This window comes from Sander vitreus, chromosome 1, assembly GCF_031162955.1.
Source record: "Sander vitreus isolate 19-12246 chromosome 1, sanVit1, whole genome shotgun sequence".
Classification (NCBI taxonomy): domain Eukaryota; kingdom Metazoa; phylum Chordata; class Actinopteri; order Perciformes; family Percidae; genus Sander; species Sander vitreus.
The window spans coordinates 34,923,384-34,941,872 of record NC_135855.1 but is presented as its reverse complement, the minus strand read 5'-3'; the positions used below and the strand labels follow the sequence as shown (position 1 = coordinate 34,941,872).

Genomic DNA, 18,489 nt, shown 5'->3' with positions numbered 1-18,489 from the left:
AGGAGTTGCTAACTCCGCCCAAACAGTTGACAAATTCATGTGACGCTTCAGAGGAAAGGACATCTCATCCCTCTAAAACACATTTGCCTCTCCCGTGCTTCCTCGGTGGGAGGGACTAAGACGCGAGGAAGGGAGGCAAGTGGAGGACTCGAGGAGTTAATATAAGGGTTATGAAGTGTAACCATAGACTGATTGATTGACATTTTCCTGAGTCTCCTGTTAGCATTTTTGTTCCTGTTAGGGCAGGACAAATGACTGCTTTGTTATTCTTGTTGGTAGAAAATATTTGTGATCTAATAAATTCCCATCCAAGCTCCGGCCCACTTTCAACCTGAGCAGAGTCTAATCAGCTGTATGGTATCAGCTAAATCACATGTGTGGGTGTTCAGAGGCTTTAATCGATCAATTCATTAGTTGTCAACTATTAGATTAATTGCCAACTATTTTGATAATAGATTTGAGTCATTTTCTTTTATAAAAAAGAGTAAAATTCTCTGATTGCAGCTTCTTAAATGTGAATATTTTCTAGTTTAGCGACCTCAGAGCTGTTTCTGCTTAAATAGAAGGTCTTAAATAGGTTTTAAAAAGGCCTGTCTCTGTAGGGATCCTTTACATAATGTTGTCAGACACTTAGAATAATAATCTAAGACTTTCAGTGGCAAAATAAAGCACTTTTAGTGGACCAAATTGACAATGACAAAGATTGTTGTTCCTATTAGTCACATACAAAAACATAGGGTCCAGGTTGAAAAAAACGGTAGTTACCCTTTAAGCTTGAAATCGTGGTTGAGTTGAGAGATCAGGGTCTAACTAAAACTCTTTTTTTGTTACTCCAACAGTCAACAGAAAATGAATCATCAACAACTTTGACTGTACAGAAATTATTGGTGTGGGGAGGGGAGCTGAAACCTACTTTTTTTTAAAAAAAAGAGTCTTTCTTGTTTTAGACAAGACCCTGATCTCATCATATTTCCATATGTCATGAAATCTGTTATGCACGTTTCAATAGAAATGATATTGGAGGTAGATTACAATGACATATAATATATCTCCTGGCACGAGTCTCTGACATGGCTGCTCGGATGATGTGCCACAAGAAAAATACTGAATTTTGTACTGATATGCGTTTTTGTAACGTATATTTGTTTGGTTTTGTGATTTCTATAATTTGTCCTCCTAAAGATATAACGCATAAGACATAAAGGTCTAATAAGTGTAATAAAATGACGTCAGCGCTGGTAGGCTGGACTGTTTTGAAGAAGGCAGTGGACCTTTTCTGCCTCCAACACAATCAGTGCGATTGAAATAAAAGCTCAGTCACCCGGCGAAGCCATAGGCTGGAAGGCTTCAGGTCCCTGCTCACTAGCGCCCACACGCTGACTCAACACACACGTCAAACTGTATGGGAACATGTCGCAGTACACTCTGGGAGGTAAGAAAACCTTAAGTCTTCTACTTTCTAACTTGTATTGCTTTCGTTTTGTCTTTAATCTTTGTATGGCGGTTTTGTTTTAACTTGCAGCTTCCTTTAGCCTATATCTGAAAAAAATGAAAATATCAGGACGTAGCACATCTTTCATTGAAAAAAAACAACCTTATGCTGCCAATTTGTCCCGTTAAACTGACCTCAAACTTAAAAAAAAGAAAAAAAAGAACTGGAGTCGAATTTTTTTTATTTTTATGCACTCAGCATAAAGTGTGGAGAGGTGCCTCTGTTGTTTGTTTTAGATAAGTTTGTATGAAAAAGGACCAAAAGCTTGTAGACAAATAAAATAGATTATTCTAACCCAGATCAGAATAAGCTTCAAACCCATTCTGCCAATGTAAAGTACTGTAAGTGCATGTTGTTATTACTATATTACATGCATGATTGAGTGAAGTCTACCAGGACACAACAGTAGCAAAACACACAACACATGCTGAATTGGAGCATGTCAGGTTTGACCATTACCTCATTTGGTCTGTAATAATGTCTACTGGCTGGCCAGTCTGAGTTAGAGCTGGGCAATATGGAGAAGATAAAATATCACAATTTTGTTGACCAAATACATCGATATCGATATTGCGGCGATATTGTAATGTTTACTCTTGGTGCTTTCACAAAATTATTTACACAATGAGATATTAGATACATAATCATTACTAATGTGGATATAATGAATGAGTGGGTAAAGGCAAATAATAGAACATCACTGCTGCGTCCAGCCCTTCTGTACTTTTCATCTGTTAATGGAGGCTGTCCGAGGAGCTGCCGGCTCCTGCACATGCTTTTTGACTGGGCTGAAATGAATCTGTACTGACAGGTAGCACTCCCTTGCTTTGATAGTGATCACATCTTTATAAGTCTACACCTCATGCAGTGTGCTTAAAGTCTCTGATAAATATCTCACTTATTGGGACACGCCCCTCAGATAATCAGAGGGGATTTATGTTTTTTTTTCAATGTTTAGCTCCTGATTAAACAAATCTGTTCCTATCAAAGATGTTGGGCATCTAAACTCAGTACATACTCCTATATTTTTTCATCACTGTCCACCAGTGTATGGGATGCTGCATGAGTCATCCAATACACCCTCATCATCTGTCGTTAAATAGACATCAGGGCTCATCTTTTAAGGCTTCAATCTCAGTAACTTGCGCAGCTCCGTCATGTTTTTATATAGAATGTGTTCAAACCAATAGAACTTTATTTTGAAATGATATTCAAGAATTCATGTTTTTTTTAAAAAATGTTTTAATTACATATGCTAAGATATGTTCAGGGAAATATGAATAATATATCATATTTTACATTATACATTACATTATTTTATGTAATTGTGCATCAATAATGTAATCTGTGACTTGAATAGTAGTGCTGCTAGAACACACGTATACAGAATAAATATGTAGAGTAATAATGTGTGGGAAAATGTTTTAAACAACTTGTAATGGATTTGTTTTTCTGGGAATACTGACAACGTTATAGTTTAACTGGTAAAAATCAGAATGCTGAATACATGCACACACACACACACACACACACACACACACACTCACAATTTGATTACAAGGGTAACTAACACCATCACATTGCATGTGCACTGCTCCTGCTTTGGATCAAAGCAGAAACTGTGACAATACCATTTCTACAATTATGATTATAACCCTGAGACATTTCCTTTTTAGTCTCATCTGGGACGCAGAGTGCAGACACAACAAGATAATGTTACTGTAAGAGTCATTTGATCTTAATATATTTTTCCTAAGATCTTTCATAATGAATTTGGCTTCATTAAAAGTCTCTCTTTCATTTTCTTCTTGACTGACAGGTCACTCAAATGCACAAAGCTGATTTGATTTGTTAGTTTGTTACAATTTTGTCTTCAACTCTTGTCTATATATCTCTTTGCCTGTTTTGTTTCCCCCAGTTGCTTTCTTTTTCCTGATCACTCACAAATTCACGTCATCACTTCATTAATCCCACTGACGCAATATTAAACTGTGACCGCTTTGTTTTCTGTCTGTCTAGTTCACCTGCAGATCCTGCTGGCTGTGGGTCTGGCTGTGTTCTGCTACTGCCTGGTTCTCGGTTGCATCCTTTGCTGTCGCAGGAGGAAGAGTGGTTCATCGGAGGACAAGGAGGCAGTTTTATTGTCTCCTCATTCTGCTGAGAGGGTGACTGTGACATTGACGCCGTCCCCGTGTACACAGCCTGTCAAGCAGCAGTACGAGCAGCTGGATGGGGACGTGCTGGAATTCCCCTCATCTAAAAGCAGCTTTTCTCCCTCTGAGGATGACCACACTGCTTTGCCCTTTTACCACAGCCCTACCAGATCAGCTGAGCTGGTGCAATCTCCTGGATCTTCTTTTCCAATGCGGCGCCTCAGCACCCCGGCTGTTCCCTGCTCACCCAATAAACCACTACGTCACGGCAGAGCCTCTCTGCCCTCCCTCGCCAAGCTGAGCCTGGTGTCCAAGTCCTGCCGGGCAATGGGTCGCCGCAGCACCGTGAGTGGCGAAAGTTTTCTGTACAGTGAGAGCAGTCGACTGACTGCAGGTGCTGCCAGAGCTCCCACCCAGCAGGGGGAGCCCTGCCTGTCACAGTATGGCTCTAACTCTCTCTCCATCTCCTCCAAACCAACTCCTCTCCTGCACTTCTCCTTGCTCTTCTCCTGTGCCTGTGGCACCCTGATGGTCAACATCCTGGGGCTCTCGGGGGCCAGTCGAAAGCGCACCGGGGTGTTTGTCCGGGCCAGCCTTCCTCCCCTCTGCCCCTCCCCTCAGCAGATGGCCTCTCGGCGCCGCAGCCTCAGCCCAGATCTCAACAGCCAGACCTTTGTGCTGCAAGTGGGCTCTGTGGAAGAGCTGCGCACCTGCACCTTGAGACTTGCTGTCTACAGCAGGGACTTCGCAGGCTTAAGAGAGGCTGCGCTGGGGGTGGTGGAGCTGCCCTGTGAGCAGATAGATTGGGAGCCAGACATGACCACCACCTACACCAGGCAGCTCAGCCCAACTAAAAGCAAGCTGAAAAAGGTATATGGTGATTGCATCATTTCATTCATTTGATGTATGCATCAGCAACTGGACCTGAGCCCAAACAAGCCCTAAGAACCAAGTAAAGGAGTCTGCAGAGTCTAGTAAACGTGAAGATTAGCATTTATTGATGAGCTGCTTACAATTTAATTTATAAGCCTGAGCACCAAAATTCACAACAACTTTGAAACATGTAATTGAATAAATACAAGTTGGCTCTTCAGAGCTGCAATGCACACAAAGAACACAAAGAGTTGGCTAACTCAGGGGAAAACCCAAGAGCCAACTGTCTCCTGGTCAGAATGCAACACTCTTTAAAGGAATAGTTCAACATTTTGGGAAATACACTTAATCGCCTTAATATAGAGAGTTAAATGTAAAGATCAACACCACCCTCACATCTGTAATATGAAGCTACAGAGTGAATCTTAAAGTTTGTGTGTATCTGCGTTTGCATCTGTGGCTTGTTAGTAGGGTTTGTAACTCCTTTTTAGTCTATGTACAACATCATTTCTTTCAAAAATCTTTTTAACAGTCTGCATTTTCAGTTGATAAAACAGAGAGGGAAAGGCAGGCCTATACATAGCACATATCATGTTTTATCCATGAAGGAATGTAGCGTCTAATCAGCTCTCCCATTATCCATTTTTCCACTGTTGTTAGTCATGGTGACATTGTTGTTAGAGACTGCAGAGCAAACAAGCAGAGTGTAGCAAATTGGCAGGGCGCCCACACCGTGCCCTCTGCGGCTCTCTTGAAACTGCCACAGGGCATTAATAGCTGGCTCTAGGGAGGGGGGTCCTGTTGTTTCAGTGGACATAACTCAACCAGTCACACTGATTTATACCAAAGTGACTTGCTGTGTGTTTGGCAGGGATATCAGTATCATTTCTCCATCATTTCTCCGTCATGTGAAGATCAGAGTCAGGTGGGCTTACCTCTGTATCTCCTTTCATGTCCATGTATAGTTCATCCTCCCCTACATCCAGCCGCTGCCGGGTGTGTGTACTGGTGTGGATGTGGACCAGATGGCTGCTGGATAACTCTTTAAAGAGTTGGGCGTGTACGGAGGCTGTGCAGTAGGGTCTCCATCTTTTAATGTAGGCACTTCCTGGATTTATAGTGAGGCACCAGGTGTTGTAATCAGTGTAATGGGACCAGGTCTGAGTATTGATGATTAGTCATCTGTTTTGACATTTCATGGGGATAGGGGGCCATGACGCAGCAGCAATTTAAGGACTGTGCATTTTAGCACAAAATGAGCTTGGTCACGGCAGGGCTGCTATTGGTTGTCAGGATGATCCACATATACTGTAGTGTTCTTATTTTTCTGAGCATGCAGGCTTTTTATTTTTAATCATTATTACATCATTCTCGATAAATGCTCACTAACCTCAGCTTTTTATTGTCAGTCATAAATAAGAATTACATTACGATTGCATAAACCGATGACAGAACTGAATTATGATCAAGATATAAAGTAACATATTATGACCATATTTTGTACAAAAACTGTTTTTATGATGTGTTGCTGCTTTGAGCTTTAAGAACAGAGCATCATGGGGATCCCAGTAGATTCTACCTGCCAAATGTAGATGTTCACCTTTTAGCTTGGTCCACTCATTTACTTTGGCTCCATACAATTTCGAGCTGGGCTTTAATGCCAAATTGGCTCATTTCAGCATGTGGGCTGAAAGCAGTTGCCCTTGCAGGGGCTGAGCAGAGGGGTGGCTTCTGGGGCTCCAGCCCTGAATATTTTCTCAAAAGCCCTAAATCTTTTAAGCCGACTTTACTGTCTTTCAGAGGCTATAGAAGGGCTCTGTTTTGAAGCTAGACAGATTATAAATATATTGATATCATATGAAACTAGACAATCATTCCTGCATTTGTGTCATTTTTTTCTGATCAGGCTAAGAATGTTCCTCATGATTTTTTTTAACATGAGTGCAATTTATGTGGGAATTGTTTTTTTTAGTTTTTTTTTAGATAATGACACATTTTAAAGATGAGGACGATGTGGTTGTAAAGCCAGGTTTTCAGAACCAGCCTTAAGGTGAATTACTTAATCTCTGCAGTTAGAGTTTTCATAGAAAAAAACATAAGTCAGGGGTACACCTTTTTTTGTGTTTTTACTGCTCAGTAAGGACAGTGTTGGAGTTGTGATTCATGATTTACTATTTTTTTGTGTCTTGTTTTTGTTGATAGTTAATAAGAAGGTGTGACGTATAAGCACTAAAATACTTGGAGTCAAATATAATCATCCTGAGTTGTAATACCTCCATTGCTGTGTCCCAACTCTGGTATACAGTATGTGAAGGGATAGCTTCCTCAGGACTGAAGGCTAGCAAGCTGGGAGTGCACCTTTGCCCAAAACGACCAATGTTGAAAGGTTTTACCACTAGGAAGCTGCCTATGAAGTGACCAGCATCAGCTGGACAGTTTGATGAAAGGTTGAAATAATTGACTTCACTGAAAAACAAATGTTGCTATAGCTTTATGGTTTGCTTGGTAATGTGTGTTTTGCAGAATAATGTCTCCCCTTTTTAAAGGCAGTGTAAGTGTGGGTGACGGGCTCTGAGGCGAAGTGCTACTGTATAGTTACAGACAGAGGCAGTGAACCGAAACTCACTTGTTGAATGAAATCGCCTTCACACTCTGCTGCCCGGCCTCAGAAAGTTGCCGGTGGGCAAACACTCAGACGGTGACTCATCGCACCCCAAACAATGCAAGCTAATGAGTTCTGACATGAAATCAGATGGAAATTACCATCATGTGCATGCATGTCTGTATTATTTAAGAAAGGGTGGTCAATTTGGCAACACAATGCTTAACCCTGACAGCTATATATAACCAATATTACAGATTAACATTAAGTAATTGGAAATGTGATACATATTTAGCCCTGCTGAGCTCCTCAGGCAGGTCAAATCCAAGATACCTCATGAATAACACTGATTATATTTTGGATATATCCTTCTGATGAAGAAACACATAATACAAATTGAAACTCCTTACCTGCTCCTTTACTTTGGCAGGCAGTGATTCACTGCAAATCCCTATGAAGGGGCACTGAAACCTTGATTCTGAAAGTTTCAATGCCTCGGTCGACTCATTTACTGACAGCTTTACAGCTTGAATCTGCTCCATTCTCTTGGTTTCTTTCCTTGGTTTTGTTTCATTTCATTCCTAGCCTGGATGAAGGAAACATCTGCTTAGTGAAAGAAGACATTTTCCCCCTCTTGCTAAATCTCTCACATTTTTTATGTATCTCTCCTTCCACACTCAGAGTGTGAGTTCTCAGGAAACATTTGGTCACAGGAAGAGCTCGGTGTGTGTGCCGCGGACTTTGGGCCAGCTGTTCATCCTGCTGCAGTACCAGGCGCTGGCCCAACGCATCAAGGTGTTGGTCCGAAAGGCTGAGAACCTGGCAAAGCTCACACGGATCCCAGGAGCGCCAGGTAAAGACCAAAATGAATTCATATCTAAACAATAAAATAGGTGGTTTGACATTGCCTTACGTAATGCCCCATATATGTGTTTTCTGATCTGTTGCACCTAATAGCGTGTGCCACATCTGTGGTTAAGGTCTGGTTTAATTGATGGCAACTTCAACTACTTAAGGTAGGTTAGGGAAAGATAGCAATGTCACGCTACTTTTGTATTTGATTCAGAAGAGCTTGCTTGTCTGGAAAACGTGTAAATAGGTTGTTTTAAAGTGCCCATATTATGAAAAAAAACACTTTTTCTGGGATTTGGGGTGTTACTTTGTGTCTGTGGTGCTTCCACATGCATACAAACTTGGGGAAAAAAACCCATCCATGTTGTTTTGAGTGAGATATGGGTTTCTGAATGTCTTCTGCCTTCAATCTCGGGGTGAACTGTTTAAAATCTGCAGGGCTTTCTACGTCAGTAGCCGAGACAAGGTGGCTAACCGTAGCACACTATCTCGTTCTCAATGGCAAAACACTGCTACAACACACACTAGTTCACCATAATCTACAAAAGAACTACTTACATGTCGCTGTTATGCAGGTATTCCACGCAAAGTTGGAAGTGCGCCCTCATTTAGAAGAAGTCTCCCGGCTAATCCTGCCTTGTACTAACTGAAGTTGTAGAAGCAAACAGCTAGCTGATGTGATCCTTACCTAGCTACTGCGCATGTGCGCCTCACAACAAAGATGGGATAGGAGTGCGATGCCTCACTCTGTAGCTAAAACAGAGAGCTCAACACACAGGGTGAAAAGAGGAGCTGCAGCAATGTGCAGTACAACAATAAGATGGTGTTTTTTGAAAATTAAATCATGTAAACCTATTCTGGTACAACCTCAAAATACAATTATGAACCTGAAATGAGCATAATATGGGCACTTTAAGCATTTGGACAAATTACTTGGTAAGTAGAATCCTAAAGACACAATAACAACTGGTTTGGGATCAGTTCACTCAGTTGCAGATGTTGGGTAAAACTGTAATACATGTAGTGATTTCAATTCTGTATCCTTCTATTTGTAAGAGTAAGTAAGTTATTTTATTGAAAACAGCTGCCTGCCGCTGCTGGAAAGGTGGTTGATGAGAGCTAAGAGAGTGAACCAAAACAGTAACGCTGCAGGGTGAGAAAGCAAAACAAAGAGCCGAAAGATGTTAAAACACTGTAAAGCTGAGTGGAACTGCAGAGTTAAGCGGTTATTATCTGTGGGATCCTCACTACGAGAACAATTCTCACATACAAGTAGTCATGTGAACCACTTCTCTCAGACTCTCAGTATTTTATCTGAAAAGACTTCCAATTCTAAGACTTTAAATGTATTTGAACCTTTTCCCAGTTGAGATTTCAGACGCTTTAAACCCTCAACCCACTGACACTGTGAGCTGCAACACACATGAGCACACACTAGTCGACATGTAAACTGCCTCATAAGCCTCTGTCTGTATTCTCCTCTATTGCCTCAGCCACAGTCAGACAGACCGGATCCTTGATTGGCTTGTAGTATAATCAGATTAGGAACCGATCAGCCCGGTGTCATTTCCCTTCCTGTGTGTATCATATCTCACTGCATTGATGCACTGATTTAAAGCTCTGCTTTGAGGATGCTGGTTAGGAGAGGAGGAACCAGATCGTTCTGTAAGAGGAAAACAGCTTTAATGTTTTGGTTTCCCCACACTTAAAGTGACAGTTCGAGGCTACGTGGTCAGTAATTTGTTCTTTGTGAGTTTCAGGATCAAATTGTTTCTGAAATATGTAAATAATGTACTGTTTGCAGATGCATGATTCGTGTCTGACAGTGACACTTTGCTTTTTCATTTTAGTGAATCTAATTAGCATGTTAAAATGGATTTACAAGGGAAATCATGTTTTGCAAGTGATAATGCATAGAGTGGAGAAGGGTTCAGAGAGGGTTATGAGGATGTAGATGTGTAGACCGTTCCATGTGGAGATAAAACAACACACAAGACTGCAGTGACGTGTACATTCATTCGCTAACACCAACAACAACCACAAAATGTGAAGATTTTGAACCAATGATTTTGCGGCTCCTTTTGTATTTGTTTACCCTTGTAGGAAGGAACAGTTTCATCGAAATATTGTATTGACATTGACATAAATAAATAAAAACAAGTCTAAACTAAATAAAACAAAATCATGACTGCGGTGTAATTTTTTTCTCCATAGACCACTATGTTGTCATCAACCTGCGTCAGGATGGGAAAGTAATTGGTACCAAGGAGACCAAAGGGGCCAGCGGTGCAAACCCCGTCTGGAACGCTCCATTCCTGTTTGACCTGCCCTCTGGTGACATCACTCAGCTACCATTGGTCCTTGAGTTTATCGTCATGCAGGTAAGTAGTTCTGCATTCGTTGGCAAAGATACCTGATCCCTGATACTGTATAACCTACATTACATGTTTAACAGCGACATGCAGTTTTATGTTAATCTGCTAAGGTATTAGTAACTGAATATCTTCATAGTTGTTAATTCAGTTATGTCTATGTATCTACAGGGCCGTCTGTACACCAAGAGCAGTATTCTGGGCCGTGTGTTGATTGGCAGCAATGCCACAGAGGCGGGACAGGGACACTGGAAGGAAATGTGCAGTCGGGGGCAACTAGAGACAGCTCGCTGGCACATCATCCAATCAGATGTACTGTAGGACTGATTGACAGACTGTGGGACTGCGCTGCTGTCCATCCGCTGCTCAGTGAGAACGCAGAGGTGGAGTGGGAATAACATGCGATTAGGGTGCACATGCTTCAAAGTATTTATTTTTAGTCGTTTTATTTTTGATTTTAGATTTCCATGTCATTTATCATTAGCAACAGATAATGTTCATGAATGAAATAACTGGGCATGCCGTTTTAGTGAGAGACAAACATCTACATGGTCCATGAGTATCTGCAAAACTTTAGAGATAGAAGTACTAATCACTGTATGGAGCAGGGATGTGCGGCAGATTTCACCATATCAACAGTATTCGGAATCCCAGCATTGCCTTTGTGATTATTTCCACTGTGACTTCTTAAAACTGTAGTCTGTTTAACTGTATCATTTGGGTTGTATGCAACTTGTGCTGATGTTGTAGTACTGTTTGTATTGTGCCCAGAGGCTACAAATGTTGTGTTGAAAGTTACGGAGTATACAGTATATGTTGCCACTCGTGGTTTGCTGTAGTGTATTACTGTGCCATAATCTGTCCACATACAGTACTGTAAACACCTCTCCTTACGAATATGTACGAGGTCATTACAGTGGCTTCACTCTGTGTGGCATGCCTGCTAAATTATTTTTTATAAGGATTTAGAAAGATTTGTAAGTTTTGTTCTCTTTTCATCCACTGGACACTACAATAAACATGTTGGTTCACAGATGCCACAGCCCAGTTCTGAATTTACTGTATACTTACATGGCTTAAAGATTTCTATAATAATTACAACTTTATTCAACAAAAATGCAAAACAGATAAATACAAGAGTGAAGAGCCACTTTACATTGTGTCTGCTGTGTTGCTGTGCAACATAAGGTCTTTAGCCAAACAATTGTGACCAAGCAGCAGCATTACCAAAAACCATTATTGACTGTCCTGTACTACTCATACACTTAGGCTCCCTTGCTATTGGTTTTTATTATTTAACACAATCTGCAGCTGTGTCTTCTCAATCCAAGAGAAGCCTCAATGAAGAATAGCATTGATCGCATGATGACTTTAGGATGGACGTTTCTCTGCAGTCAATGGAACACTGTAAAATAGAAATAGATGTGGTCTATTTTAGACAGACTTGCAGAGTCAATATAAGGCAGTCAAAAACCAACAATGAATGAAATCATCTTTCATTCAGTCAGTTAATGCCAAATTCATCACATATAGATAGCATAGCATTGTTTAATAAAATAATGAAGATATTACTCTGTGGGACAGGAATATTATTTTTCTTCCTCTTTATAGCCACAAGACACATTAATTAAACTTTCATTCTAGGGTTAAACTGACATTTGTCTCTTATTTATCAACATTAAAAACAATAAGAGTTTAAATGCCACAGACTACAGAAACATTTCTTAATAACACTTCACTTACTCATTTCAGTAATTAATAAAACGCGACAGCTACTCTAACAAACTGAAGGGGTTTGAACAAAACAAATCTTAATATTCAGCACCCGTCACATATATAATAATGACAGAAAATGTAATGTGTTTTTAATATTAATATGCAACGTTTTTTGGTTTCTAGGAAGGAATTGTGTTTGTATTAGTAATATATTGACCATGTTGATGCCTGCTGGTGACACGTATTATCTCAACTGTATATGAATGTCTTTGCTTTTAAAAGGGAACAGTTTAAAAGAAAGTAGAATAAATTGTTATAATATAAAAGGAATTTTGCCAAAGATGTGGATTTTATTGAGTTTTTGAGTATTTATTTCTTTGAAAAAGACACAAACGATGATTACATATACGTTTGTGAAAAGGATCATGTCAATTTGGTCATTTTATACATTAAAAATGTTTGGAAATGTATAGAGAGTTTTCATCCTGCTGACAGACACCACATCACATTCACATAACTGTGAAACAAAATAAAGAGGAAACATGTTCAGTCTATCTAAAGCAACATTACAAATCCACTGCATTGTGATTTTCATACTTTGCTGGAATGAAAATCTGTCCACAATGATTTTAGTTATGTCGCAGAGGCAGGTGCTAGCGGCAGCTGCAAGGAGAGAGAGGTTGGCTGCCACTCTTGTGAACGCACATGACTATTGGCCGCTGCATTTGGAGTTTATGACCTTCAACCTTTTCAACTTTTTGTGGCCCGTCGTGAGACCATGGCAGCTAGAGAAACCACAGCCAGGGAAATGATACAGGAGAGAATTCTATCGGCAAACGGTTCCCTGAATCTTTTTTACCAACAAAAAACAACTCCAAGCATGAGCTTCAAACTTATTATATTAATCATGTCATATTGCCAACTAGCCTATTTCCTCTATTTTCCATCTTTTTTTAGTTGTATGATTAGATTAAATTACTGTAGGTGGATAGCAGCAGCCTGTGGTGTATGGTACAGGTAATTAGTTGCATAAGGGCTCCTGCACACTGCCTGCGTGGCATGAGTGTGTCAGCTGCGTGTCGTGTCCGTTTTTATTTCGGCTCCCATGTTAACAGGTTAGAGCTTGCACACTGCCTGCATGACACGCACGTCTCAGGCGCAAAAACGTGTGCCTGCTAGAAATAGGACCGACGCCTATTTTTCACGCGACACGCAAGAGTGTTGGAAGCGTTTCCAGGCAAAATAATAATAATAATAATAATAATACATTTATTTTTTATAGTGCTTTTCTAGACTAGACGCTTTAAAGTTTTTTTTGTTTTCTTTTGTTACATAGATACAACAAACAGACAAGGTACATAGACAAGGTTACATAACAGACAAAAGAAAACAAAACCCATTGGTACATGGACAAGCAGAGGCAAGCAAAAGAGGTGGGCAATGAAAAGGAGGGAAAAACTGGGAATGTCTGTTCGAAAGCAAGTTCGAAAAGGTGAGTTTTGAAGGCCTGTTTGAAGGATGGTAGGGTGAATATAATATAATATAATAGAATATAATAGAATAGAATAGAATAGAATACACTTTATTGTCCCTGAGGGGAAATTAGTTTTGGACATAGTTTTACAATCTGTTGCTTCACAACATACATGTAACAGAAAAAACATTCTAAAATCAACATAAAATAAAATACAATAAAATAAAATCAACATAAAAATGAGATCAGCAAAGCGTCCTACACAAAAGAAGGACACACATGACAGCACAGACAACACAACATCCTAAGAATTAACTGTAATAATTAAAGTGCTAAGTGCAAAAAGTGCTGGTGTTTTTATTGCACCCCTGCTCTGCTGGGCTAAGATTTACTATTGGAGTTCAGCAGCTTGACGGAAGTTGGAATAAACAATAACTTTTGTTTTACATCTCGGCACACAGAATCTTCTCCCTGATGGCAGAAGTTCGTATTCAGGAAAGAGAGGGTGTAGAGAGTCTGCAGTGATTCTTTTGGCTTGAAGGAGCCATGAATTTCACGACCCAATCACAGCATGACATCATTGTTTTAAACCTGTTTTCTCTCTGCTGCTCAGTTGTCATTTCAGGCGGAGAGCACAACCCTCCTCCTCCCCTTCCACCTCCAATCTTCATCACACACGGCTCCCTGGGTCCTCATGTCAGCTCCTCGGTCCGGTCTTCGGACTCCCTCACACCACCACCAGTGTCTAGACTCCATCGGGAGGATATCTTTTGGCTTTGTACCCCTACAAAAATATTTCATAACGATGGAGTCTAATCTCCAAAGACTCTGTACATTTCATATTATGCATATGTACAAGTACATTTTGCATATCTGCAACAAAGTCTCTCCTGATTGAATTATCCTCATAGCTGTCTTGTGTGTGCTGACCAGCCTGCTTTTTAGCTCCACTGTTAAGTTGCCAAACCATGCTGTGATTCCATATCTGATAATGCTCTCCAGAATCGCCCGGTAGAACATGAGCATGATCTGGCTGCTTACTCCATACAGTCTCAGTCGCCTTAAAAAGTATAATCTCTGCTGCAGTCTATTGCACAGGTGGTCAATGTGTGTTTTCCAGTAGAGACGATTGTCTATATGGACACCTAAGTATTTGTACGACGTTATCTGGATGATTTTCTGATTTTTGATGACGACTGGCTCATGGTCAATCACTTGCCTTGGGTCAAGGACCATCTTGTGTGTTTTTGTGACATTTAAGATAAGATGGTTGGTGTCACACCACTTGATAAAGGTGTCTATCTCACTCACAGGTGGAATTTTCACTCTGCTTGCCTTAAAATCATCTGGTCCTGGCAGAGATGTTGTGGCAACTGTATGCTTCATAATTAAATAAAATAAAGTTATTGTTTCCTGTCCACAGTCTGTGACATCCCTCAGATAGCTATAAATACCCATAAATGTGATGTAAATGTGATGATCTTACTCCTAGGGTGATGTTATGTCACATCGGACCACCAAACAAATGTGACTACTGCCACACACACACACTCACACACACACACACACACACACACACACACACACACACACACACACACACACACACACACACACACACACACACACACACAGTAACAGTGCACACACTAATGCACACACCCACACAAAAAGCCACGGCCCGGGTCATTATGAGTCGGAAAACCATGACAATTTGTAAAATGTGCAAGTTTATATCCCATGAGCCCAGTTGGATGGAAAACACATTCTCTCACTTAATTACACTCATCATATCAAGTCATGCATTTGAACTTTCTCTATCCAGATATGTCTTAGGTTACTCTAGGAGGTCCAGAGCAAAGTTAAAAATAGTTTAATTTAACTGTTGGTTTATTTAATGTATTTATTTGTAAGTTTGCACAATACAAGAATGTATCAGGCATTTTTTTGTGTACCCAACTGTGGACACCTAAAGTATAAACTTATTGTAATAATGCAGGCAGTAAAATAAAATCAATCTATAACCATTATTTCCCAATACCGATATAGGGTTTTATGACTTAATGAAAGTGAATTTGAGAAAATATTTTCTGTGGTGCTAGGAGATAAATCCTTTAAACATGAAAGCACAACATACTGCACATCCTGTTTAGTGTAAAAGATATGGAAAAACATTTCTGGCATGAGGCTGCAAAGCATTTGATACAGACATACCTCTCTTTCTTCATTCCTCTGATCTGCCCCCCTATTGCTGGGGAAGGCTAAGTAAATGAGAATTTTTCTTGATCTATCCGCAGTGTTATCATCTCTCTATGTGGGCCGGCAGTAACTCTGCCACTGTTGCATCAAAGCAGCTTTGGGATTCCCTGGATCAGATGCTGCGACACAGAATAGTTTGGGAGTGAGAGAGACGAGAATATGAGAAGAAGACGAGGGAGACCTTATAAAAGAAAAGAAAAAACTGCATTGCATGTGTAATTGTACGTGTATTTCCATTTTTGCACATTAAAGGAGTAAGAATCCTCCCTTTAAATTGGGGTATCAAATATTATACTTTGTGTAACAATACTGAACTTGTAACAGAGGAAACAGATGCTGCATAATGCTACACTGTGAACCAAAACAGTGTTTCATAGTCTCTCTTCTCAGAAAACAAGCACGTAAAATATAACTACCTTGACACTAAGTGGACTGGACACTATGTTCTCTCCCACATAAAGACAGAAAAATTAAACAAAGCTAACTCTGTCCAGTCCAGTAAGCAGCAGCCAGACCATTAACGTTTAAAGCACCAGCTTATTGGAATAAATTACCTGTTGATTTTAGATCCATTTCAACTTGGTATGTTTTTTTAAAGATGTTTTTTGTGGCATTTTAGGCCTTTATTTGACAGGAGAGCTTAGATATGGAAGGGGAGAGAGAGGGGCAATGACATGCAGCAAAGGGCCACAAGTCGGAACAAAACTGGCAGCCGCTGAGTCGAGGAATAAGCCCCTGTATGGGCGTGCGCTCTACCAGGTGAGCTACCCAATGCGCAAAACTTAATATTTATATTGTATTTGGTGATCCACTCACTCTACTGTTTATGTTATTGGCCCTTTTGGCCACCTAGTGGTTGTAATATTTTGATCAATTTAATGTATGTGGTCTGTCTCTTTTTTTGTAGACAGACACCCCCTCCAAAAACGAGATGGTACATCTCAAGGGCTTTTAAACGGTGGCCGACAGGGGCAAACGCCCTGCAACTTTAAGAAAACGCAAGCAAATTAAGAAAACAACTTCATTAATTTGACAACACATGTGCAGCATTCAGCAAACGCGCTGCAAATATACACAACACAACCAAATACACAAATGCGCTGCAAATAAAAAACGATGCAAACGACGTAAAAAGAAAAGCACGCAAACCCCGAAAACAAATCCAACAAAAAAACGCAGCATCCAGATTACACAACGGAAGTTCTCCAGACCTCTAGAGGGAGCAGCTAAGTGGAACAGCTGGATTTTCGACCCCGCGGGGAGAGAGCTGCCTTTTTTTGAGTCGGGTATGGCTGCATAGTAAAAAGAGAACTCCTGTCTCATGCCCTCCCGTCCATAGACTGTATATTAAATTAATATTATTATTATTAATAACTTAATATAATATATTATTAATATACAGTCTATGCTCCCGTCTCATGCCCTCCCGGCTGGTGCCGTCCCCGAGCTTCGACTTTTCAAAACAAAAGCTTGCGCTGGTCCGCTATGTTTTTGTACTTTGGTGTGTTGGATGTTTGTGAACTAAACAGTACGGCAATCATGCTAATGAATACAATAATTTTTTCAGCAGATGTCTTACTTACAACATGTTGGAGTTAGCAAAGCAGTTTTGTGTTTATGTGCGAGCGGGATTTATTCAGTTTGATAAATCCCACGGTAAATTGGCTGGTTTACTAAACAGGGAGGGACTATAAATCCTGTCTGTTTTTTGTTTTTTGTATTTCAAGAGCGAATTGCTCCACAATATGAATACAGATTGATCACTTATTTTGTTGGTAACCGTTGTTGAATAATCACAATATTACACTTGAGGAGGCCTATACTTCAGTAATTTCGGACCTCGAAATTAAACCCTCTCATGTAATATGGCTTAAACAAACATCAACATTAAATGCTGATGCAGTTTTAAATGTTTTATTACCACAAGTTTACAGACGTCTCTGCTGATTGAGTATCACCTGTGACCTGAGCCGAGACACACCCACCAAACGAGAGAAAACATATCTCAAACATAGACTTAATATTTACAGTCTATGATCTCACAGTTGCACACCGTTCTGAGATTGAACGTGTCCCGGCTCTCTCTCTCTCTCTCTCTCTCTCTCTCTCTCTCTCTCTCTCTCTCCCCGTGGGGTCGAAAATCAAGCTGTTCCACTTAGCTGCTCCCTCTAGAGGTCTGGAGAACTTCCGTTGTGTAATCTGGATCTGCAGCGGGTTTTTTTTGTTGCATTTGTTTTCGGGGTTTGTGTGCTTTTCTTTTTGCATCGTTTTTTATTTGCAGCGCGTTTATGTATTTGGTTGTGTTGTGGTATTTGCAGCGTGTTTGCTGAATGCTGCGCATGTGTTGTCAAATTAATGAAGTTGTTTTTCGTAATTTGCAGGGCGTTTGCCCCCGTTGGCCACCGTACTTTTATCCTAATAAACAAATTTTAACACAGTCCCTGAACACCCCTCTGTTGGTCGGACTGCCGACTGTGTTTTGGCATTATTGATTCACACATGCCAGCTTCTCTACCTGTCTGTGCACCTATCTGGGTAGATGTCAGTAATAATTCCTCAGTGCATGGATCAAAATCATGTGGTGGTTTATAAAATGGAGAACTTAGATTAGCATAGAAACTATCATTGCTAACCATTAAATCTGGCTAATGATTTAGGAACTAATGATCTCCAGCCTTACGGAGTTCTGACATCCT

The 18,489-nt window shown here is 40.3% G+C and overlaps 1 protein-coding gene across 1 annotated transcript; it reads left to right on the top strand.

The window, feature by feature from the left end:
• The first annotated feature begins 1,311 nt into the window (after positions 1-1,311).
• On the top strand, positions 1,312-11,380 carry LOC144519996 (synaptotagmin-5). Its single transcript, XM_078253572.1, has 5 exons — positions 1,312-1,432; positions 3,512-4,515; positions 7,802-7,973; positions 10,187-10,353; positions 10,516-11,380. Exons 1-5 carry the CDS (start codon positions 1,411-1,413, stop codon positions 10,663-10,665), a joined length of 1,515 nt encoding a protein of 504 aa, XP_078109698.1. The 5' UTR covers positions 1,312-1,410; the 3' UTR covers positions 10,666-11,380.
• The last annotated feature ends 7,109 nt before the right edge of the window (positions 11,381-18,489 follow it).